This window comes from Paroedura picta, chromosome 10 (genome assembly GCF_049243985.1).
Source record: "Paroedura picta isolate Pp20150507F chromosome 10, Ppicta_v3.0, whole genome shotgun sequence".
Taxonomy (NCBI): Eukaryota; Metazoa; Chordata; class Lepidosauria; order Squamata; family Gekkonidae; genus Paroedura; species Paroedura picta.
In genome coordinates this window covers 50,926,899-50,952,840 of record NC_135378.1, presented here as the reverse complement: position 1 = coordinate 50,952,840, position 25,942 = coordinate 50,926,899, and the positions used below count along the sequence as shown (strand labels likewise).

The 25,942-nt window shown below is 41.3% G+C and overlaps 1 protein-coding gene across 11 annotated transcripts in view; it reads right to left on the bottom strand.

The window, feature by feature from the left end:
• SH3D19 (SH3 domain containing 19) overlaps positions 1-25,130 on the bottom strand; it is an 83,481-nt gene extending 58,351 nt beyond the window's left edge. For 3 of the 11 annotated variants that reach the window (XM_077300109.1, XM_077300107.1, XM_077300108.1), the window contains exons 1-2: positions 24,534-25,129; positions 2,084-2,123 (exon numbers count right to left, since the gene is read on the bottom strand). In XM_077300109.1, coding sequence (XP_077156224.1) covers positions 2,084-2,123; positions 24,534-24,624 — 131 coding nt within the window. In that variant the 5' untranslated portion in view covers positions 24,625-25,129. Of the gene's footprint in view, positions 1-2,083; positions 2,124-3,915; positions 4,056-24,533 lie in introns of those variants that run through there. The other 8 variants (XM_077300103.1, XM_077300104.1, XM_077300112.1 and 5 more) reach the window with 6 other exon arrangements.
• Between the last annotated feature and the right edge of the window lie 812 nt (positions 25,131-25,942).

The window sequence follows — 25,942 nt, the reverse complement described above, 5'->3', positions numbered from 1 at the left end:
TAGCAATTGTTTGCAACTGGATATTCCTGTGGGAAACAGGTGCAAGTGATTTCTATAGTGCAGTGAGAATGCTTTCTCCAATGATGTTGGAAGGCAGCCCAACAAGCCTCATAACTTCCTGTAAAAGCACAGGAAAAAGAATAGTGTAGATGGGTAGCCCTGTAGGTCTGCAGTAGAAGATCAAGATTTGAGTCCAGTATTATCTTAAATACTAACAAGATTTCCAGGGTATACACTTAAGAAAATGCATGCTGTTTAAAATTAAGCATACAACTAATCTCAACCCAAAGTCCTTAACCAAACTGATAAGTCTATTTTATCATTTTTATTTATATTAACACCATAGTTAATTCATTTACTCTTTTATGATGAAGCTTTCACCCATGAAGATAGTATGTGGTCATATTAGGTTTGCCATTTGCCTGTGGGCATTGGGCATACTCCTACTACACAGGCTCTATAACCAACTGAGGCTCTTGCAGAAACAAAAAGCAGAGGCAGGGAATGCCAGTGCAAAGTCATGCAACATTGTTATATGCTCCTACATTCTTGCTGGTTGCTACCACTATGGCTGGCAACCATAGATGCCATTCAGAATCCAGTAGATCTACTCAATTTCCCAGATGACATCGTCACCCCTACCCAAATCAGACTGGCTCTCTGGGTCCCCCTTGTAAAGGAAGAGGGAAGGAGAAAATGTTTCATCTCAGCAAAGGTGGACATTTATGCAAATGAACCACAGCAGATAGACAACCAGGCTGGAAAAATCCCATTTCTCCCAGATCAATATGTTTTTACATCTTGTAGGAAAAAAAAATGGGGAATCCCTCTGATGTGAGAAACATCAGACTATTGGCTACTGAGTTCTAGTGGGTAAGGGAGGATGGAAAAGAGGCTTTGTCTTTCTGTATGACTGCATCCATCCACGCATGCAACAGCTAGAGAGCATTGTTTTATGGATAATCCATTTGCACTTCCAGATGTAGTTTCCAAGTCGCTCTTTAAGCTTTTAAAGTATGCAATTACAGATTGCGCCATGATTATTTTGTTCGACACTTTAACCCTACTGGACTCTCCAGCATTTACATACTGCATCCTTTCTGTGCCAGCATATTACAAACTGCATGATTTAGATTAATTTCTTTCAGACACAGAAACACCCTAAGGATGGTATGCAGAACCTTTAGGGCTGCCTTTTACTCCTGCAACCAAAAGCTCACCCTGAGATTTGATTTGATTTTTAATTTTTAATTACTGGAATTTTCAGAAAGAAGCCAATTAATCTTGATCCAGAATTAAGAACAAGAAAAGGCCTGAAGAGTGCAGATGTCATATGAATATTCAGATGGTAAACTGGATGAAGCGGCATCTTCATTCTAACTGTCCCTTTTATTCTTCACTCTTCTTCTGGCAGAGCAAGTTAGGTGATTAAGTGAACAGAGAAAAGGAAGTATGTTTTTGGATAAAACATAAATTGCAGCAGAAGGTGGCAAACGAACAGAATAAATGCTAAGGGTTAACATAATTTGTCTTATATAAAGTAATACAAATAGCTCAGTCAGAAACCCTGGAGAAACATGAGATGCTATGCAGGATGCTTTGCCTTCATAATCTCCTGCTTTAATGATATCATGTCGGATGGTCAGAGCACATTTCGACAGCTATAGTTCAAGCACAATCCTAAATATGTCTACTCAGAAATAACTTCAGAGGACACCTGTGTTGGTCTGCAATGGAACAGCTAGATTTGAGTCCAGTAGCACCTTAGAGATATAATCAAAAATCTTGTAGATCTCTAACATGCTACTGGAAATAATTGTGTTCAATGATGGGATTTCAGAACATTTGGACAACAACTGTTAATTCTGTGTATACTTTAAAGCAAGTCTTTTGTTTTCTTGCACAGTGGAAGTAAAATTTAGTGGAAAGAGGACATATATAGATCTGATTAAATGTTTATTTATTGGAGGAGCTGTCTGTGATTATTTTCTATTATTACTAGAGCATATCTAATACATATCAACATAATTTTAAACAAAAGAAATCTAAAGAAGGAGAAAATAAAAACAAGAACAGATCTCACCCTGAAGAGCGATGGTCAGGTTTATTTCTTTCAGTACGATCTAGAAAAGAAAAGGCATAAAAATGAATACTTTTATCCTAGAAGGGTGCTAGAACTATCCTGTCAAAGGACATTTTAAAAATAAAATTATCCAAAAGCAAACTGTAGATTTTCTGATTTTGAAGTTTTTGTTTAACTTCTTTAAAGGATAAGCAATGGCTCAGTTCTGCAGGGCCTGCAAAACAGAGCTTTTCCACCAGGCATTTGGTTGGGACCAATGAGCATCAAAACTATCACTGGGTGCCCTCTATGTGTTTATACCCCTGCAAAACCATGGAACCACGAATTTATGAAATCACAAAAAATCTAGAAACAACAGCACTGAAAGAGTTTTATTGGCTAATAGATGACTTCATTGTTGTAAAAGGTTTTCTATTTATTATGTTTTAATGTTAAATTAGAATTCTGCTGTATTTTTATGAACCCAATTGTAATGTACATGGTGGAATGTTGGAAATACCATGAGCTGGTAACCTGGGGGGGGGGAATTATTAAATCACATAATAAATAAATAAAAGTTTGCTACTGCAAAATCTGCTGCTCTCTGAAACACATTTTTGCATGTATTTTATTGACTTAACTCTGTTTTAAAAAGGAAGAGATGTTTGTTTTGCAAAGAATGTGCAACAGCAAAGGAAAGCCAAACCGCTGGATTACTCAGTGCACAAAATCATTTCATGAATCATAGCTGGCAGCTTCTTCTGGAAGGATGGGAGGACTGGTTGCTGCAGCAATTTCTATGAACAAACCAGGACTGTAATTTGATTCTGTCACTAACTCACAGCCTCCTTTGGACTTACAGGCCTTCAAGCTCTTTAACGTTTTTAAAAAGCATCTTTATTCAGGAGCCATTAATAGTAATGGAAGATATAAGATCAAAATATTGATTCATCAAATTGCACAGGATGAGATCTTGCAGATTTATTGCTACTACATTCATACTCTTTGTCAAACTATGTTTGCCGTTATAAAAATCCACACAAAGAAAAAGTATATATTACTGAAAAACGGAATGATTCACATCATGACAACTAAATTTTTTTCAGAATATGGCAAGGGTGCATGTTTTCTACAAGAAGTTTGTTCAAACTGTACAAAAGACCACAAAGATTGCTAGAGAACTACATAATATTCTCTGGAGATCATTTTTTGTTCAAATCGTGCTGTTTATCGATATGTAATGACATTCTGGTTAAGCTGAAAGTAAGCCTTCCTATTTTCCTTCTCTGTTTCTATATATATTTATCTTGTATATGTAAAATACATATACATCAACCAGAATCATTTTTCTATATACAAACCAATCTTCTGAAAAGCACTTTCAACTTATTAAAGCATAAACTCCAATAAAAAATGTCTTGTTCCATTTTACAAAGTTGATTTCTATTTGAAATTCAGTATTTTGCATCTTAGCATTAATGCACTGACAGCACAGAGACAGAATACATCCGTTACTCCAATGAAAAGCCAAAATATTATTTCCCTGCATGCTATAGATTTCCATTTTTATTTAGTGTTTGTTTTGTTTAACAACATTATAATACCCAACTATTCCCCAGCAACTAAAACATTTTCAGTTTATAAACGTTAACACAATATAGCAACATCTACGCAATATAGCAACATGATATTTCAGCTTTTACCTCTGGTGAACTTTGCACTGATGTTCTTCAAGCCCAAAGTCACTATGAAACAACAATGTACCTTGTCAAGCTATAACCACAAAAGAATCTCAACTCACAAGAAAAGACATCATCTTTTGTCCTTAAAATTCAATGTGGTAGTCACCTTACCTGAAGCTACTGAGGTTCTCTCTCTGTTTTCTATTTAATGCTGGGATTAGAGTTTCTCGGCTTGTCATACAAACATGTAACAGCAATAAATCAAGAGGAGTTTCCAAGTTGTACAACAGCAGAAGTGAGGAAGAGAAATCACAGAGCACGTAAACAGCATCCAAGCGCTTCCCTCTTAGGCCTGTTTCTGATTGGCAGCTGCATCACAGCCAGTCTGAGAGCTGGAATGCTGTCATTCAGGAAGTAAATGCTATTTCTTTTTCCCTTTCACTCTTCGTTTAAACAGGAAATGGTTCAGTTGGAGTTGCACAATTCCATTTAAAAGAGAGAAAGCATAACATCCAAGACACAAAAAATAGTAAAACTTTAAAACAACAATCTTTTTTATTCCATAAATTTAGCAGCTGTATAATGTAAAAGTATTGATATGGGCAATGCATATTAATTTTCCTTAAGGACAACAGTGGCCCAAAAGGAAAATCTTACTTTTACAGAAGACTGGTTTATATTGATTTTGAATTCCAAACAGCAGAATGATTCAGTTAGATAAAAGTATTATAGCTGCACTGTTCCCAAGGTACAATACACACATATTTAAAAAAATCTCAAGCATTTAAAAGTGTGATATTAATATTTTAGAATTTGAAACATTTTTCCTGAAAAGCATGTATCTTTTTAGAACAGTTAGCCCAGTGGTGGTGAATTATTTTATCCACATGATTTTGTTCTGCAAGCAACCCTGGGCTGGGGTCCAGCAAAGCCAAGTGGAAGGGCAACCAAGCTCCCCAAGGCTATCCAGCTGATCTGTAGGAATGTCCTCAATCTCCACAGGATCAGGAAAGCTTGTAGGCCTGATTATGACATGGTGTAAGGACTACACTACTGTCAACTTCTCCAGAGCAGGGATGGTACCTCAGCAGATTAGAAACAAAATGATCAGTCACAAAATCACCAGACAAGGCCTTCATGGACCAGGCACAACAACATAGAATAGACATACTGAGGTACCAGGATCTGGTAACCCCTGAAGGTGATCTCAAGAAAAACTATCAATTAGTCAAAGAAAACAAAAACTTAGAATGGTTAGTGCACAGGCAGTTAGTCTCAAGAATGAAGGAGGAAATAGCACAAGAAGAGGTCTTACACTGAATTTGAAACCGAAGTCAAAACAAACAAGCCAAACTTTTTAAGCTGGATATACAAGTGTTTACTAAAGCTGGACACAAGTAAGACCAAGTGAAGAATTGTATGATTAAATGGTCGCAGAATTTTGGACAAGCAATCAAATATGAGGAAAGGAACAACAATGATCCAAAACTCTAAAGCTAACAAAATCCTAAAGAGTAAGGGAGGGCTGGTATAAGATGTTTTACAGGTGGTTCATCACCCCCCTCAAAAAATAAGTAAAATTTCCCAAAACACTGATGGCAAATGATGGAGGTGCAAGAAGGCTATAGGATCCTTCTATCACATGTGGTGGACCTGTGAAGTTATCCAAAAGTTCTGGATTAAAATCCATGCCCAGCTGCAGATTACTATGGAACATAAATTCCCAATGCATACCAAATTCATGTTGGCAGGTAAGAGGGCACCTTTGGTAAAGAAGACGAGACTCCACTTTTCATTGGCATTTAAAATGGCCACAGCTTTATTCAACACCCAAAACAGAGGGTTGGAGTCAACAAGGGAATGAAGCTGACCTACGCAGACCTGCGGGTCCCCAATGCCAAACCATAAGGAGCCCATCAAATTTCCCCGCTGAGAATACGGGTCTCCCCATGTGGATTGGCCTATTCTAGGGAGATGATCCGTGGTGGAGGGCCAAAGGGCGCAAACCTCTTTGGTTACCTCCCGGATCATCTGGTCATGAACGAGCTACCCAAGCCTACCCTGTAGGGTCTGCTTGCGGCTTGTTACCACCACCTCTTTAATGAGGCCCCATTCACCGCGGGGAGGCCGATCGCATACCGGCTCCCCTCCAACAGCTTCACTCTCTTGTGCCAACATATGCTGTGACAAAACAAATTCAAACAATTCCAACAAGAAACAGAATAAAGGGAACGCGGGTGGGTCGCTTGCCCCGGTGGCTGGCAAAGAGGCAGGAAGGAGACAGGTGACGTCCTAAAAGGACTCTCCAGCCCCGCCTCCTGCTGCGCACGCCACCGATGCAGCGCACCACCAGGAGCCCGCGCTGTGGCCACCGGAGGCGTCGCTCCTTTCCCGGCCCTCTACCCCGCCAAAAGCTGCACTGGTAAGTCCGTGCTGCCCATTATCGTGTTTCATGCCACCGAATATGCCAAAACAGTTAAGGGAACTGTTTTTCTATGCAGCGGCAGCCAGATTAGTAATGGCGCAGAGATGGAAACACCTGTCACTGCCTGAAATAGAGACATGAACAGGTAACTTGGAAGATCTCATCTCAACGGCAAAGCTAACAAGCTTGCTGTATAGAGAACCCTTGGAAAACTTATCACAACGTTGGGAATGTTTCTTGGACCATAAGGGGAAACAAACATAAAACTCCCAAAATATCTGGAGACTACTAATATAGCCTGCTGTACCTTGGATATAGCGAGCGCTAGCGGTGGTGCAGGTGCCCCCAAGTTGTCAGGGCTGCGGCGAGGCGGCAGCGAGGGAGCACCTGGCTCCGTTTCATCAGGGCGGCGGCGAGGGATCTCTGTAGCCGGCGCCCAGACGCGTCAGAGGCGCTTTGCGCCTCCCGACATGTCAGGGCGCCGGTAAGGGAGCAACTGCTGCGCACGGCTCGCAATTGCTCCCTTGGCGGCGTGGCGGCAATCGCAGAGGCCAATCGGCAGGCGCGAAGCACCTGCCGATTGGCCCTGCACTTGTCAGTCCGGAGGAAGGGGCCAATTGGGCCCCTTCCTCATCACGGACAAAGCCTGCCCTAACTCCCCCCCCCCATCCCTTAGCGAATTATTTAGTCCGCGGCGACCGCGCCTCGGGCGTATTAAGGATATTTATCTATTGAGTCTGAACCAAATTTAAGGACAGAGAATATAAGAGTAAAAGGTACATAATTGTAACTCTCTCTACTGCTACCCTCCCCCTTACCCTCTTTGCCCTCTTTCTCACTCTCTGTATTTAAAAAAACATCAAAAAACCCAGATAAATAAACAAAAAATTTCCAGTGAGCTGGGTGGCACCGTAAAAGTACTAGTCAACTTGACTCCCTGAACGAATATATCTGGCTTTTCTTCCTTTTTTCCAGACACATTAGGAACCATTACCCTATGGCAATGAGTGAATAAAGAGGCAAGCTGACCCAGATAAGATTTCAACAAGCTCATGAATTTCGAGCAAACCTCGAGCAGATGAAAAGCATTCCTAGTCATTCTCTCCAAGGAAGAAAAGGAAGATTTACCTCCCATAAAGTAAATGAGATCCTGAACAATGTTTTCCTACCCACCCACCCCGATAATAGGCTTTGACATTCACCGAAATGATATTACTATGTTAAAAAACTTACTGGTAGGATTACTGGAATAATATGTAATAATAATAATAACATAAATATGTAATAATAGATAACAGCAGATGCTTTATTACCACATTTGTTGGCAGGGTGATGTCTCTGCTTTTTAGGATGCTGTCTAGATTCACCATAGCTTTCCTTCCCAGGAGCAAGCATCTTTTAATTTCCTTGCTGCAGTTCCCATCTGCAGTAATCTTGGACCCCAGGAAAATAAAATCTGTCACTACCTCCATTTCTTCCCCAAAATGTGGTATGGATACTAATTATATGATTTCTCTACACATTTTGCCCACATAGCAACTAGCATATATAACTTCTCTTTTTACAAAAACCTTCACATTTAGAAAAAAGCTAGAGGACAGCCCTGCTGGACATTAGCTTTTCACTAGCAGGCTTCCCAAAGCCCCCCCCCCCCAATCTGAACAGCATGGACAGGATTAGTTACTTGGCAACCTTACACAAAGCCTCCCTGAAGGGAACTTTATAGCACACATCTTTATTGCTACCATGCAGCATGGAGATGTAAAAGCTGTTTTAACCAGGTATTACCTGTCACCATGTTTGCAACTTTTCAAATATAAGAATGTTATGCCCTACTACAGGACAGAGTGGCCTGATTTACTTATCACCTGAGACACATTACTTTCTAAGAATTGAGAGAACGCATTCTGCTGCTTAAATGTTGTTGTTTTTTTTTGGGGGGGGGGGACTGATTATGGCTAAAGAGAATACCTTTTGGATTCAGCTTATCTGTACAGGAATTCTGATTTTCTCATTCAAGACAACCAATATTTTACAAGCCCAAGGCATACGTTTCTTGCCCACAGTCCTTTTTATTTCACCACATACAAGAAGAACTAGAAGGAAATCATTTCAAGGGAACGTATGCCACCCTTTACCTTACTGGAGCCAGCTTGGTGTAGTGGTTAAGAGCATCAACTTCTAATCTGGCAAGTCAGGTTTGACTCCCCGTTCTCCAACATGCAGCCAGCTGGATGACCTTGGGCTTGCCACAGTACTGATAGAACTGTTCTCACACAGAAGCACTATCGGGGCTCTCTCAGCCTCACCTACCTCACAGGATGTCTCTTGTGGGGAGAGGGAAGGGAAGGTGATTGTAAGCCGCTTTGCGACTCCTTCTGGTAGAGAAAAGAAGCATATAAAAACCAGCTCTTCTTCTTTGTCATTTTTTTTTTTGAGGAAGAGCTATTATGATAGTTCCAGTATTCTAGTGATAAACCTACAATATGGGGAGTCCTTATGCAGACAAACTTTGGTCTCAAATTTAGTAATGCCCAGCCTTTTCAGAAGTGTTGAATATATATAAAATATATGCGTGTTTTATGACAGCTTGGAAAATCCACCACATATATGCATGAAACATGTGCTAAACCACAGGCTGGATCCAACAACCTTTCCCACTTGGGTAAAAGGAACAAAAGGGGTCCTTTGGAGGGGGGGTTATTTATTATGTGGGACTATTTTATTGTAAGCAGCCATGAGACAGTTCTCAAGAGCGGCAGGTAGGAAATCAAATGAATAAATAACAAAAAAATGGTTGTTCTGGGAGTTATGGGACCTGAATGCATAGAGGTTCTGGGGGAGGGAGCATATAGTAAGGAGGGCAACAATCTGGCTTGACCCAACCCTGTTTCTTGAATAAGTTGTAACATGACAGAAAAGCAAACCAGATCTCACAATCATAATACAGATGAATCCACTAGTCCTCAGCTCCACCAGCCTGCTTCTGTGGCAGACTTCTTGGTTTGATTTCAGTATCATGAAAATGTTCTACAGAACAGCGAATGGGATACTAGACTGAACTACCAAGCATCAAAACACGCACACACCCTCCTCTCTGCATCCTATTTATCATCATTGCCACAGTGTCATCAGTCTTGCAAGATCATCATGACACCCCCCCCCAAACAACTTTGAAATACAGTCCTTGTGCTCTTCTTTCATTGCACTTTCATGCCAAGAGGCCCAGAATGCACCACTGGGAGAATACTGCCCTACGTTTTTTCCTTCTGGAAAGGGAAGCACAGCGAGACTGATTCTTTCGGCTGCCTCTGCTAGGTTTAAAATGCTAGCTCTGGCAGCAGGAACAGTGCAGCAGCAGGTGGGCAGGCTGCTGTGCTATTGCTCTTGGCTGTCCCAGACCATTAAACTCATATAAGCAGGCAAAGGATAAACTGTGGGGAGTGAGCACAGATCAGCAAGATGTCATGTTTCGGGGCAAAAAAATAATAATTTGAAAAACAAGCCATCCTTGAGATAGAAAACATACAAACAAATAAATAAATGACAAAAATGTGGCCGAGTCGGAAAGTTAGCACTCTCTCTGCTTGGAAAGAGTCCCAGAAGAAAAGATACCTGTCTGGGCAGAGGCTGGTGCCACCACAGGGCTACAATTGCTCTCTGAAGCTGCAGAGGTTTTCCCACAGGGACCAATAAGATGGCATGGAGGCTATGATGCAAGTACCAAAGAGATGCCTAGCAGAGACAGCAGTTACCTCTGGTTTATTTTGAAGTTATTGCCACACTACATAAGCATCAGATTTCCTCTCACTAGCTCTATGCACGGACAGACTTATTTGTGATGGACACAATCCATATTTATGCACTGCCAGCTTCCTTTCTTCCTCATATTCCTGAAGCATGATTAAGGATTTCCTGATTGCCTAAGTTAAACATATAGCAACCTGGAAACACTCACTCTGGGGGGTAGGAGGGCCACTGCCACTTTAATGCAGCTGTTTTGTTTGTTTGTTTGTTTTCAGGAGAACAGCTGCCTGCCTTCCCTCCTCCCCTCTTTCCTTCCTTCTTCTTTGTCCTGTCTTTCTCTCTTTCATCTTCCTGAAGGTTTCTAGCCCCCCACCAGGAAGTTGGCAACCCAACTGGCTTTATATGGAGGAGTTAGGAATCAAACCCAGCTCTTGATATTTGAGTCTACTACTCTTTAACCACTTCAGCACACTGGATCTCAAGATCGTGCGGGGAGTGGTAGGGAGAAGGGCCATAACCCAGGAAGTTCACAGTGCAGGTGTATGTGCTAGCAGCCACTGTATTCCTGGGTGCAATGGGCTTTGCCTCTAGTATATAGTATGTGCCAACCACAAAATGCCTAATACTGGAGGTTATCTCGATCTATTGCTAATGGCCAAGGTAAGGCCCTCTGAGGATCATTAAGTTCTCACTAATGCAATTGTTCTTCACAAAACATAATTAACATGACATTCTCCACTATGAGACAGGAGATGGCCACCAGCTTAAACAGAGCTATAATATTTTAAATAAGGGGCTATATAAACTCATAGATCAATAAATTTTGTTGGCCACAAAATGGTAAACTGAATCAGCAGTGTATCTCTGAATAATAAATATTGATATCCATCACATTTAAACGTTTCCTGAGACATTTGGGTGGCTGGTATTGGAAATAGAACTGGACTTTGCAAAGAAGTTTTAATAGTATGTTCTGAGGAAAGTGTAGGCATCTTCCCCCTCTGCGTTTTCCATGTGACCTGAAATCGTTGTTTCGGCAGCCGTGCATAATAGGCCAATCAGAATTTAGACTGCAGTAAGAGAGTAAATTATGGAGTATGAAATTAATGGTTTCAGACAACAACCTGTAAGCATCATTGGGAAACTTACAGCAGTATCTGCATTTTATGTAGTCTGAATGTATGGAGCTGAGTCAGATCACTGTCAGTCTAACTTAGTATATAATCTGAGGGTCAGGAATTGTCCAAGATCTCACCTGAGGTATTTTCAGACTTCATCACTTCACCTTCAACTTTAGAATTGCTGGAAAGTATTGCCACAAACTTCAACAGCAAATAAACAGCACCTGATGTCCATCTAACCTAAGGTGACCAGATTTTAACATTGGTAAAGCAGGACACCATTGACTGGGGGGAATACTTGATTAAAAATTTGGTCTATAATGGAGCAAGAAAAATTTTCATAGAATGCATAGAACGCAAAAATCGTATTGTAATATATATATATTTTTACTTGCAACATAAGTACAATTTGCCAGGTGTCCCTCCAAAAGTGGGACAATCTGGTCACCTTAATCTAACCCCAAGATCCTGGACATGCCAAGTCTGAATCTAGGAATGTTACATGGTCTACACTGAGCTAGGCATCTCTAGAGCTAGTGATTATGCTATACCAATAATGATGAATGAAACACTACAGAATATAAAAGACACCATATCAATTTTAATTTTAAATACTATTAAGATTTTGCACAGTACATTAATTTATTGATTTATTAGCTGCTTTTATACCTTATAGAACTCAAGACTGCTTACAATATATGCAAAACAAGAACATTAAAAATTAAAAATTCATAAAAAGCCACAAATTAAAATTACAATTTCCATCTGCTAATAGGTAGAAAAAGATTAAACCAATCAAATGCTATCCTGGATAAAACTTGAACTCTTAGGGAAAGTACAGAACAACTTAGGGAAAGTACAGAAGATTGGAAAAGTGGATTTAAAACAATGAAATATTATCGACAAATTCTATTCCCACTCAAATAAAGACCAGCAAAACAATTTTTAACTGTGTACTTCAGTCTTATTCCACCCACAATTTTAAGATTGCTGGAATTTTCCACCAAATACAGCAGCAACAGAATAACAAACAATACTGACCTTTGAAACATAAGCTTATATCTAATGGTATTCAATTGACTCTTCAATTAAATGAAAGGAGACTCGTTGTTGACTATTTTTTCATGTACAAGCAGCCTGTAGAGATTCTGAGAATGCTGTCAGAAATAGCTACTCCTGTCAGGGAAGTGTTTAAACCTAGGCATGTTTTTCAAAGCAGTGTGCCCTGAATCACTTCCTATTGTATCCACTTATCCCATTTCAACCAGCACTAGGCTTTACATTTTGACTATCTAATAACAATTAGAAGTGCTGAGTGAACTCTTTTGATTGGATCTTGTTTTGAACCAGTCTTGCTTTGAATATTCACCTTCTTCTGTCTGTTCTATGTATAAGTTGGGCCTGAGGTATTTATACTTCTATGAATCTGATCAAGTGAGCAGTGACTCACAAAAACTTCTGATAGAACAGGCATTTATAAGACTCACTCATCTGTGAAATGCAATGAGTTGCATGGGAGCAGCTTCAGTGTAGGTCAGGGGTAGCCAAACTACAACTATTGGCCATGCTGGCAGAGGCTTATGGTAACTGTGATCCATAAACATCTGGAGAGCCACAGACTGGCCACCCCTGGTATAGCCCACTTCCTGCACTGCTTTGGTGCGTAGCAAAGGACAACATGGGAATATCGATGATTTAGCATGATAACACAGAGTAGGATATAAGCATGTCAACTCTATACAGCCACATACTTCACGCTCTGCAGGCGACAATATACTGGTCGTTCCCAGCCCCAAAGAAGCATGCCTGGACTTGACCAGGGCCAGGACCTTTCCAGGCCTAGCCCTGACCTGGTGGAATGATCTCCTGGGTGAGCTGTGGGATATCCTTTAATTATACAGGGACCAGGAATTGGCGTTCTGCAGGGCCTATGAGTGAGGTCAGCATCAGTGTGGAAGATCAAGAGGGCATTAAGAAACAACTTGAGTAATCTTAACCCTCCTTCCTCCCCCCTCTAGAGGTAGGGTAGGGCAATAGTCTGCCATGTTCTCATTTCTATTGTAATGTATGTCTTGAATTTTTGTGTCCTTTTAATGGGGGTTTTTATTGGACATTGGTAACTTACTTCATAATAATAATATTAGACATTGGTAACTTACATAATAATAATAATAATAATAATAATATGCATTACTGGAATCATATAGCAAGTAGTCACTTTTCAGGTTGTTCAAATATTGTGTGAATAGGCCCCAATGGAAGAGTAAATAATTTTAGAATATTGTAGCATGTTTACATAGAATCAGTAAGCAATTATAAAAACAAACTGCCATTATGCCTGCTGATGTTCTGTAACAGCTTGCAGAATTTCTAAAGAATTACATTATGAACAGAATAACACTGGTAAATAATTTATTTTAAAAACCTTGTGCTTGAATTTCTTACATTTAAGTATAATACACACCAACTCATGTACCTGGAAATTTTACTTTCTGTTGTTCATAATCATCAACCTACTACTATGGAAAATAAAATTATTTGTGCAGAGTACTGTTTTTTTAACTGTTTAAGATTTTTTCCATTATGATTATAATAGACATGACCGTCAGAAAAATGTATCAGAAACTGAGCCCACATTTAAATTCCAAGTATTTCCATTGATTTCAGTGGAATTTACAGACATATAACTAGGGGCAAAGTCCGTTGTATCCAAGAATACAGCTTGGCAGTGGGAAGAGGAAGGGGAGGAGTTGTCCAGTCTGTAAGGACATGGGGTTGAATGTGTGTGTTGTGTGGGAGGTTGTGGTGGCAAATGAGGGCATGGGTGTGGAGATATGTGTGTCAAGAACCTGTGGTTTGGAATGTTCCTTGAGTGTGGGACAGGACGTACCTTTGGGAATTGTGGCATAGTGGTTACAGATGAGCTTTCCAGAGTCATGTCTGGAAATGCTAAAAAGCAGGCTTGACAAGGACTGTGGGCATGAGAGAGACAATAGGCAGTTTAAGTGGGAAATAAGTATGCAGGCTCCACCTTCTCCCAGCTGGGAAAACTATCAGCGGACTAAACCAGTCATGCTTGAGGGGAAGGGGGAACGAGGGAAATGGCCAGTTCCCAAGCCTAGATAAGGCAGCAGGGAAAATACCAAGGACTGCTTCGAACCCCCTCCCCCACAGAATCAGAATACGTTACATCTAAGTCATTTTCTAGATAATGTATCTCTTTATTCTGTTTGACAATTGCCAGGTAACTAAGCTGCTTTTAATCACATATTTGTAATTGGGAGGGCAGATCTTTAGTTCTTTTTACTGAACAACCTTGTCACTTTTGAAAATCTTAAGTTGAATTTTCTGTAACTTAAAGTTTCTACAGTTGTGAGACAATAAAACTTCAATGGTTCCATTTATCCTATGGTACAAATGTCAGCAAACAAGAACTTGTCTTCTGTAAAAATAAAAACTGGCTTTATGCTTAGCAGTGCTGGTCTCCCCCCCCCCCCCCCCCAGGGCAAGCTACAACAGATAACAGCAAAAGAGCCTCTGTTAAAAACCTTAATTTATTCTAGCAGTACTTGGTCCACAGCCAGTCGACTTCAGTGAAGTCCTCCTGATTTCTTTCCTGGGACTTTGGGGGATCCTTTTGCTCAGACATAACCAGGAATTCAAGTTTATGTATAGTTACACAGTACCATGCAGAACTGTGAATTATACAATCAAAAGGGTTGAAAGAAGAGGATTTCACTCAGTTCTGCCTGTAGGCAGAGGGTTACATACCCAGCAGACCTTCATAATATCAGCCTGTGCAAACCTGGACACAAAGTGCTGCAAAAAAGGGGGGAAAGACAATTGCTGCTCAGCAGTGATAAACGTTCCGCCTTTTACAGGGCTCAAAATCTTTAGATTGCATTCTATACCTGTAGGGCACTCCCTACTTTGTTGTTGTCAACTGCCATAAGCCACTTTCACCACTATAGAACAAGGCCAGATGCCGCAAAGAAAATTACTAAGCCACATGATGCAAGCAAGGCCACACCAAGATGGCTTTTAAAAGATACAATGTCCTCAGCTAATATCTAATTTTAATTCATTTCAATTAACATCAGCAAGATTATGCGAGTCATAAATCTATTCACTAAGAGACATCCTAATGAGACAATGTCATGTCATTCAACATATCCTTTAATTATACAGGGACCAGGAATCAAGAAGAATGGGGAAGAAGAAACTTAAATAATATGAAGGTAGATGAAACATACCATGCATTAATATATATATAACAGGATGTGTAGCCATTTTAACCTCGATTTTTCTACTGCAGTGGATATATGATGTTTTCCTTATCACTTGCAAAGATGATATAAACCAGCAAGAGAATTCATCTCAGGTTAGTACAAGCATCAATAATGGGCATTCACTCTTAAATCTCATAGGCTGTTCACTCTCACAAGTATTGTCATGAATTTATTTAAAACACCCCTATGCTGCCTTTCTACTTAAACAGAGTCCTCAAGGCAATGAATATCCAAACAGAGTTTTAAAAAAATCAACTGACAAGGATTCTTGCCCCTTATGTCGAACATCCACATAAGGGGTAAGAATCCTTGTTCCCTGCCCCCTCCCTCCTTCCCACCATCCCCTCTCCTTACCTGCTGGCATGTCGCACTGTGCTGTCCCTGCCCCCACCAGCCTCCTGAGCTGGCCCTACTCTCTGGAGGGCGGGAACAGCCTCGAAGACATGGCAGAGGTGGCCAGAGCCCAGCGATACACAGCGCTGTGTTGTGTTGGACTGGCCACGCCCCCGCCAGTCTCCCAAGGCTAGCCCCAACCTCCGGAGGATGGGAGAGGCCTTGGAAGGCGGGCAGAGGCGGTGACACCACCGGAGCAATGAGTGCGCCTCAGTGATATGGCGTTGCTGCCATGCTCCATCTACTGGTGCAGTCCCTGAGGGTGGGACTATGGACATCATGTCCATAGACTTCTGTTGGAGGGAGTGTGCCTTATTGATGTTCCTCATCAATAAAGTATTATGAAATTAATTTACTAAAAACTTACATATGCACAAGCACACATAGCACAGCTATGGAGGTGGGTCAATAACAGGTACCAGGGATACAAACAAAGTCAAAAAAGTTTTCACCCACTAGCAGAAGACAAAAACAGAGGGAAACTGACAAATGTCCATGGAAATGGATTTCCAAAGTTTTGACTCCATAACAAAGGTGGCCCTTTCTTGATTTGCCAACCATTTTGCCTCAAATGACAGGAACACCCAAAAAAGGGCCTCCAAAATTATCGGAATATAGATAAGTAGGTTCATATGGGAGAAACCTTACCCCCACCAGTAGTACCTCTGTTTTGTCAGAATAAGTTTCATTTTGTTAGCCCTCATCCATTCCAAAACTATGTCCTTGCATAAGTTCATGGTTTCCACAGCCTCCCTGGGATCCATTGAAAGAATGCAATACAGTTGAGTGTCATCTTTATAGTGCTGGCAATTGAGCTCAACTCTGTGGACGACCCCTCCCTCTGACTTTACATACATGTTAGAAAGCACAGGGGACAAGAAAAGAACTCCATGTGCCAGCACGGTCTCAGTAGCCTATCCTCACTAGACAACTGCAAGTTATTCCACACAACTAGACAAAATGGCTCTGGGGACCACTCAATCCTGTTTCTGCTAATGTAAACTCTTAAGTCGAAATGGATGCAAGAGATTTGATCTGCAAAGTGCTTTCCAAAATGATCACAGCAGGCTGCAGAGGCTGGAACCCAAAAGAACCCCGAATACTTTGCAAATGCAAATGAAGTTATTACAAAGTGTTCATTCTCATAGCCTAGTCTTTAAAACAAGTCATTACTTGAGATACTACTTCATTACTTATATTATGGTATAAAATAACAATCCTAAGCAAGACAATAATTCTATTGTTCTCTGAACACATAAACAAGGATCTTATAAACATAAACAGGGAACCATAAAACTGATTTTGTGAGCCACCGAGGCATTAGGGTCTCTGGTTCTTAAGCAACCCCCAGTTGAATGGCATACTTCTAAAACTGGGGAACTTATGGAACAAAGATCTGCACTTCAAAAATTAAAAATTATCAAATAGCTCACTAGGTCTAGCTAAGATAAGTCTTTAGACTACATCCATTATGTTGGATTCCTTGGGCAAAACAGTTTGCACAATAGCAATCTCAAAAATAACAGGATTGCATTAATTTTAGTAACCAGTCAATATTTTATTTTTAACTTAGCATTGTACCAGTACTTCACTAAGGCAATAATAATACAATACAATTAAAATACTATTATTAAAAAATAAGACTAATTAAGCTACGAAGTTTTGTGATGCCTGAAGCCCTTGAGAAAATGAAAAGCTTTAGCAATAATTATTCCTAAATATATTTGCATAATTAGATTTTTTGTGTGCATTACTTTCAATATTTACTAAATAAAAATAGCTCTATTAGCTTGTGCAGCCATGGTGCTTCATGGCACATGTGACAAGTTTAGCAATCTTTGAAGAGTGGCATAATGCTTTATTAGAACTGTGCTACAGGATGGTCAACTGAAATTCTAAAAAATTAATATATACACTGCAGAAGGTCCTGGAAAATGTTCTTCGGCACTACTAGGAAAACTGCTACACAAAACAGGTAAAAGCGGACTTAAATAAAATGTCAATACTTTCTTCAGTAAGATAGGGACCGACTTTCCAGTTTACATACTAACCTACAGGGATAGAAGTATAGATGAAGTCTGACTGGAAAGTGGGATATTTTCATCAATAGTACAAATCATGTTGTACATATGTACAACAAGTAAAATAGAAACCTGGAAAACTGCTGTTGTCATAAAGAAAAGTCACTGCCTAATCCTAGTGTATGGAGTCTGTCTCTGCTCTCCTGGGATGATTCTGCACTTACTTTTTTTTCTGCTGTTGATCTTGATGAATTCAGATCGATTTGAACCCGAGGCTTTGTGCTCCCCACCCCCAACTTGAAACAGAAACCCATCTGCACTTGAGCATGAATCTGCTCTTCCTAAAGTAGCGAGCAAGCGGGCAGGCAGGGTGGGAGGCACATCTCTGCTGCAAGAAGTGTGGATTCTGGAGCACAGTCACCTTAAACCTTTAACAAAAATAAATCTTGGGAGGAAAATCTTGTAACCCGGAACTAGGAAGTCTTAGAACTGGCATCCAGGCAATCAGGGACAGATTGCTTCTCTACGTCAGCGGGGAGGATGTTATTCTGAGAAAACACAGATCTGCACTTTAATACTGGGGGCCCTCAAAGCGGCTTGATCAATTATACCAAGTTTTTTCCGCTCCTGGATATCGCAGGGGAAAGACAGGGTCATTGTGGCTCAATCATATTGGTTACAGATGGGAAATTTAAATCACCCAAAATCAAAATGGAAATTGCATTCAGTGTAGATGGCAGGGATTTAATCAACCTGGGATTGGAATAAAAGCTCCGTGCAGATTCAGCCCAGGTCTTACCAAGAATAGTTGGGACATGCCTCACCCCAAGCAGTGGGGCAAGGAAGATCACTCCATATTAGGGGCCTCTCAAAGAAATGTGAACTTGTGGGACAAGCACAAGGTGGCAAAATGCTCTTGGCCCTTCATCCACAAGCAGTTGCTGCCACCCTGTTGGTGACAGGAGGGAAATGGGAGGCATCATCACCCCCAATGGCTCTTGTTGCCCTGGGAGAGGGGTAGGGATTTCCCCACTAGCAAAGGCTGACCTCTCCCTCCCCGGGAGATCCCATGGAAATGGTACTTGCTGTAGTGAACCAAGAGCAGGTCTGAGCCTACCCCATAACATGGTGAAGCTCTTAAACAGAAACTGAGCAAAGCAGGAAGCGGAAGGCTAGATTGTTTCTAACAGCTAAAAGTTGCCAGTCAGGAAAAGAGCTAACAACATGTTAAACAGGAGCAAGTAAAACACTTCCTTCAAGTTTGCTCTGCCTGGACTGAGTCTCCAGAGGAGAACATTTTTAGTGGGTGCTGAAGCTCCAGAAGGGATTCCCAGCTCATCTCCTCACAACTACACATCAAAGTTAAATACAAGGTGCAATGCAGTGTCACAACACATTTTTTGAGAAAAGCTGTCTTCAGTTTAACATCCCTACAAATACACAAATCCCAAAAAAATGTCTTAAGTAAAGTGGGACCCGTCATTCCAAAGGTGTTTCTTTGAGATCTGCACCAAAGCTATGTGTGGAAATAGGAGAAATGGAAAATGAAATGTGTCTTCAAATACACATGAAGTGTGATGAGACAGTGTGTTATATCCAAACCCTGATTTCATTTAAGTAAGCCTACCTCCACGCCTATAATTTCCCTTGTCGTATTTTGATGCAATCTTGCTTTGCCACTTTACACTTAGCTAGCATTTTCAATATCTCAAACAAGTCAGCACAAGTTTTAATCCAGGAGTGCAAAGAATAAAGCTTTGTGAACTAAATGCAGTTTTAAAGGAAATTAAACATGAATTGTAAAACATACAAGTCTTGCCATAATTTTAAGGCCTGCAAAGCTGAAATACAGAAAGCTAGCTAAAGTTTTTTTTTTTCAAGCAGCCACTGTAAAAGGATCACTTTTGAAACACAATATAGCATGAGGGATTATCGGTACAGCAAGAGCCTCACTTGCAACATCCACGGTCATCACACTGCTACAATTGAATTCCAGTACATTTTTTAAAAAAGAAAGAAAAGCAGGCATAATTACAAATTTAAGGCAGTAATAGGGCTTGGAATAATTTTCTATAGGATTATAACCTTAGGATACATTTCTGCCCAAACTCCTTTGAAATGAACTAACCTTAAATATTTCCCTACTTTAGTTGAATGTTTGTCAACTGCTTCTTTTCTTCCTTGCCAGTGGCTTCTATAGTTGCTTGTGAACCCATGATACCTGCTACCAGGGGGTATCCAAAACCTGTCCTTAGGGTATGATGGGATCTGAAATGGGTCTGCAGAATAGCAGTTCATTGCTGTGCAAAATGGGGCTTGCTTGTAGTTTAAGGAATTTGGCAAAAGCTAGAAGAACAACCAGCCAAGTTCTTTCTCCAAATATGCAGGACTTGTTTTGCCAGCTTTCTTTTAAGAAATATTGAAATAATACTTTCCCTGTTTTGTCCTTACAATGTTGGTGGTTCACTTCAGTTAGCCAAATCTTCATGTTAGTAACAAAAGTTTAATTCTGATAAGATTTCTGGAGATCTGGGGTAGAGCCTGGGAAGGTCAGAGTCTGAAGAGCAGGAGCTCACCAGAAATATGATCACATTCAGCTTCTGAAGCTGTTGTTTTCTTCAGCTGTTGGCCCCAGTCAGCATTGCGATGGAAGACTACCAAGGAAGTCTAGGGTTGCTACTATCCAGAGACAGGCAATGGCAAGCCACCTTGAGAACGTCTCTTGCTAAGAAAATGCAGCCACAGCAGGAAGAGTCAGGCTGCTGCCCCCTCTAGTGCTCCAAAATTCCTTACCACCCCTTGGATCCTTCCAGTTGTGTATGTGGCATGTTAATGATCCTATGGAGGACTGAGCTTGAGGTCTGAGGCAGCATTGAAGCTAGCATGGAATCAAGCAAGGATCCCCACTGCAGGATCCAACAGATTTAAATAAATTATGCAGGATCCAGCCAATCGTGCACAGCCATGGGGCAATCCTTTGTTCATGTTGTGTATATAAAGTAGGATTCAGAGTGGGGCTTTCAGTGTAGTCTTGGTACAGCTTGTATCATGTTTTGGCACCAATAAAGAGTTGCAATGATTCCAGTGTCTTTGAGTCACAAATATCCACCTCAATATCCACCATGGATCTAGCACTTCCACCGCCTCCAATGGGGCATGATAGATCAAAACGCTGTCAACAACATAGTGGTCACATAAAAGTAGCCATGATTTATCAGTTAATTGTCTATTTTACTGCTGCATCTTGTATCATAATGACCTTTTACGCACTGGGAACATCACTGCCCCAGCTCCTGTGCAGGAACATAAATTGGGTGTGGATGAGGTGCACCAGGCCAAATGCCCCCCCATGTCGGTTTAGGAAGAGGTGGGGCAACCTGCCACAACTAAAACTCAAGCCTGCAGCCTGGCATGAAACCTCCAGTACATAAACAGCATGACTCAAAGATTTCTTACAACCAAGGCATGGAAGCCAAACCCTCTCTCTGTTGGCCTCTAGCACTGATATTCAGAGGATCACTCCTTATGAATCTCCTTCATGAAGTTCACTAATCACTAATCCCTTTTAAAAATCATCTTGACTATCATGTGCCAATGAGTTCTACAACTTAGTTATGCATTATCTAAATATAAGTACTTTCTATTGTCATTATCCAAATATAAGTACTTTCTATTGTCTTTCTTCAGTCTACTACCCATCAACTTCACTTCCTCTGAGCTCTAGCATCACAAGAGATGTAAAAAAAAAGTTATCAACCCATGCAGCTGTTTTATAAATCTTCAAAGTCCTCAGCAGTCTTTAAACTAAAAAGCCCTAATTACTTAGCCTTTTTTCACACCGCTTGAACATTTCTGCTCTACCCCGTGAGAATTTTTGATGCTCTTTTCTGCTCCTTGTCCAAATGACAATATTATTTTTGACATACACTAACCAGAATAGTACACAGTATTCCAAAAGCACCCAATGCTACCCTACTTGACCTTCATTTCCTTCCTAATAACCCAAGCATACAATTTGCCTGTACTCCAGCTGCATGCTGAATTGACATAGTAATTGAGTGATGCACAATGACCTCAGGATCTTTTTTCCTGGTCAGTCATCACCAGCTTAGAGCTCATCAGCGTATATGTGAAGTTAGAGGAGTTTTTCCTCCAGTGTACACTACTTTGCACTTACACACAATTAATTTCATATCTCACTCATGCAGTTAAAATAAAACCTTTTTAAGTTCATATTATAATAATTATATGAGACCTTTCCTCATGATTCATGGCACTTATTCACATCTCTCTTCCATTCTCACCATTCTGAATAATCGGGCATCACCGTCAACATAGGTTGTCTTGCTGCTTACCCTCACAATTTCAGTTCAATTTTGAATGAATTCCATAGTGCTGTTTTCACTATTGAACCTGTGGAAACCTGCTTAAGCTACAATGCCACAACTGCTCCTGTTATTTAACTGATTTCTAGTACATGACAGGCCCTATTCCTTTATGCAATGACACCTAAGTTTGTTTAGGAACTATTGTTGAGGAACTTTGTTAAAAAGTTCTTTGAAAACAAATATTATGTCCACCTGTTTAACAACTGTCTCAAAAGTCAAAGAAGTTGGTGAGACAAGCCTTCCCATGACACAGACTCTGCTGATTCTCCTTCAGTAGGACTAAGTCCTTCATGTGTCAGTTTCCTTTTAATTACGATTAATAACACATCTACCTTTCCACTGAGCTTCTCAAAGTTTCTTCCAGTTTACTTAGAAGACAGGTTAAATTGCCATGGAATTACCTGAATATTCTGGTCCCCAACCTTTTTATCACCGGGACCACTCAACGCTGGGGACCGCTCACCGGGGACCACTCAATGCTGGGGACCGCTCACCAGGGACCACTCAACGCCTTTTACTGAGGCCCGGTGGGGGGGGTAGTTTACTCCTCTACTCTCAACCACTGCCCTAATGCTCTCTGATCGCTATGGTAATGTTTAAACATCCCTTCAAAATAAGATACAGACACGCCACAACAATGAACATAAGGAACATTTTATTTTCATGGAAATTTTAACTCATGACAATGACAAATCAATGGGAACCCTGAGCTTGTTTCTCTGCAACGAGATAGTCCCATCTGGGAGTGATGGGAGACAATGACACCCAAAGTGTGTTGTAAAGGGCCGGGGGGATGAAGTAAAGAGCTGGGGGGGGAAGAAGGCATCCTTCGGGGCCCACCTCCAATTAGTCGAAGGACCACATGTGGTCCGCGACCCACAGGTTGGGGATCGCTACTCTAGATCCTTCTTTTAGAATAGGTTTTACATGTGTTACCTTCTAGTCCTCTGGAAAAGAGACATTGAATTTTTTTTCCTTAGGAGATCAGGAATTTCGCATTTGAATTCATTACAAAGCTTCAAATTTTTGCATGATTTAACTTCTGTTCCTTTTTTTTACTAACTCCCACAAAATCATCAGAGAACATGTGCAATGATGGAGTGACTTTAATAGCATTGTAATCACCATTAACTGGTGAAATTCCCTTATCTCTGGCACCATCCAAAGTTGCTTCCATGGTCAAGACATTTAATGGTCTCTAGAATAATGGCAACAGCATGGATTACCACACCCAGAAAGATAAAATATGTTGGAAATTGACCCCATAGTATGAGTGAACTTCTGACTCACCATGAGATAATAGGCAAAGTATTTTGGCTAAAGGGATTTAGAAAATTATTTCTCTCTTTTCTTTGGAAGCCAAATGGCAAAAGCATAGGTGCCTATACAAACATCTCTAGACAAACACTGCTACTGGTCATACACAAGGCCATCAGCAAGTTCCCCATAGGAGGGCTTTCAAACTGATCATTGGGTCAAACCATGGCCATGGCCTTACGGCAAGTCTTCCAGAGAGTGCCATAAATTGAAATGACTTGTTATGCTTGTTTAAAGAAGTATGATAAATAAATAAATAAATAAATAAATAGCCCAGGAAATGGATTCTCATTATTCTGATAGGACAGGATACAGCTGATTGGATATGTGCCACCCTGACTGGATATGTGCCAGAAACAGATTCTACCAGTATCCCATTACCCATATTGCAGCCATTATAACAAAAAGTTAAAATCAATATTCAAAGGACGGTTTTTTAGTTAAAACTGGAATTCAGCACTTAAGAAGAACCAAACACCTTAAAGAGCTTGATCATATTCATTGCTTTCCAGAGTCATGGAAAGCATTTGTTTGTTCAGAACTCTACTCATTTTAAAAGCCAAGACAGTATTTGTTTAGTGGAACATCGATTCTGTCTGTGTGGGGGGGGGGGGAGGGGAGGGGAGTGGAGGTATTCTGATAAGCTATCACCAATTTCGTTTTTAAAAATTTACTCTGCTTCCAAAACGACAGGCTTTGCCCTGTCTGGGGCTTTAGTGTTCATTCACATGCCACCTTTCTAATGCATGCACACTCGGAATATGAACCCACCATCCCACTCAGAAACGCCCTGGAATGAGAGCTGAACGCTGGAGTGCCACAGCTATTGTTTATGCTGAAGAACAATTGTCCATCCTTACAAAATATCCCAAAAGTAGGGAGGGGGGAGACCAAACAGGAATAGGGCTTTTTAAAAGGGAGCACAAGGTGTACGGGGTGCCAGGCCCCAGACCCACTGACGTTTTATAACTAGCATATCCACCCCCACGCCCATTCTAAAACATGTCCCGAGGTCGAGACACCAGAGAAGCTTCACTCGGCCAAGTTCCCTTTGGCCCACTTCAGAATAGGCTCCGCTCCCGACCTACCGTTCGCTGGGTTCAAGTTGCTTCTCCTGTGCCTCCTGCCGAGCTCTTTCAGCTCTTCCTCGTCTTCTTCCAGCCTCCAGGCTTCAGCCATCGGCGACGAGCACCGGAAAGGCTCTTAGGGCTCGGTCCTGCTCATGGCGCTCTCTCTCCTGCCTGCACCTGCAGCTCGCGCGGTTCCTTGCGGGGAGTTCCAGCTTCTTCTCTCCTCCTTCTGCTCCCCTCGCGCTGCCTTTCGCGCCCGCTCGGAAGTTTCAAATGTGCTTGTGAGTCTGCGTAGGCCTTTCTGCTTCCTCGCCCACTTGGCCGGGAAGCTTCTAGGGAACTGGAGAGAAGAAGAGCGAGAAAGAGAGGCGCGAACAACAGCCGAGAAAGAGAGAAGGAAGAAGAGCACGACGGCGTTTTCCTGCCTATTCGCAATATTCCGGTATCAACAGGAAACTCGGCTCCTGCCTGACACTAAAACAAAGGGCGAAGGGGGAGGTACCTGGCGCAGAAAGCAGCAATCAGCGCTGCACAATGCGAGGGGAGGGAGACCTCAGGGCTGGGGGAGAAGGAGATGGGAAGGAGAACTGCCGAGCACAGCTGGATCAAAAGGCGTCAGAGCTGGGATGTGTGTTTCTTCCCCTTGTAGCCCCGCGTGCCCTGGGATTTGCCTTTTTCATGATGGAGTCTTTCTGGGAGCGTTCCCAGAAGTCACAAGAGAGATTTTTAAATGCCCTTCTCAGTGCAATACACCAAAACAAACACCAGTTATTTAAAACAGAGTCGGCTGAAGGAAGACAAGAGGGCAGTGTTGTGAGTGAATCTTGGAAAGTGTGTCTTTTGTCTCCCTTTCCTTGGCAGAAATCCACAGCCAGTGCTGTTCACAGCCCAGCAAATTTGATCTTGCTCTCTCTTTTGCACAACCCCCTCTCCAATAACCAGTCCCAACGGGTCAGAATTGTACTACACAAGGAAAGATACATTTGCCACTCTAAAAGAGGAGCAAGGAATCCAGCTAGCATGCCCTAATGTTTCAAAGTGCTTGGGCACAATTGCCACAAATCGCAGTCTTTGTGTGATTCAAACAGCAGTGATCCTGGCATGCACATTTCAGGCTGAATCCTGCTTTATTTGTGACCTGAAATTATTGCTTTCGACTATGCAGCTCATGACAGGGAGCAGGTCTACCAATGCAAACAGTTGGGTGAGGTCCTGCAGCCTAGACATTGAAAATACACCACCAGACCAGACTGTTCACAGATAATGAAAGGAAACACAATACAGGTGCCTTTAACACAGTCACCATTTGTAGCTGTACTTGTCTAAGAAAAGATAAAAAACAGAGGGATAGCTTTCTTTAGGATAAAAAGGTATACAATTCTCATGTGAACTTAGGCAGATTGTGAGTGGGTGGGCAGGAAAGGATG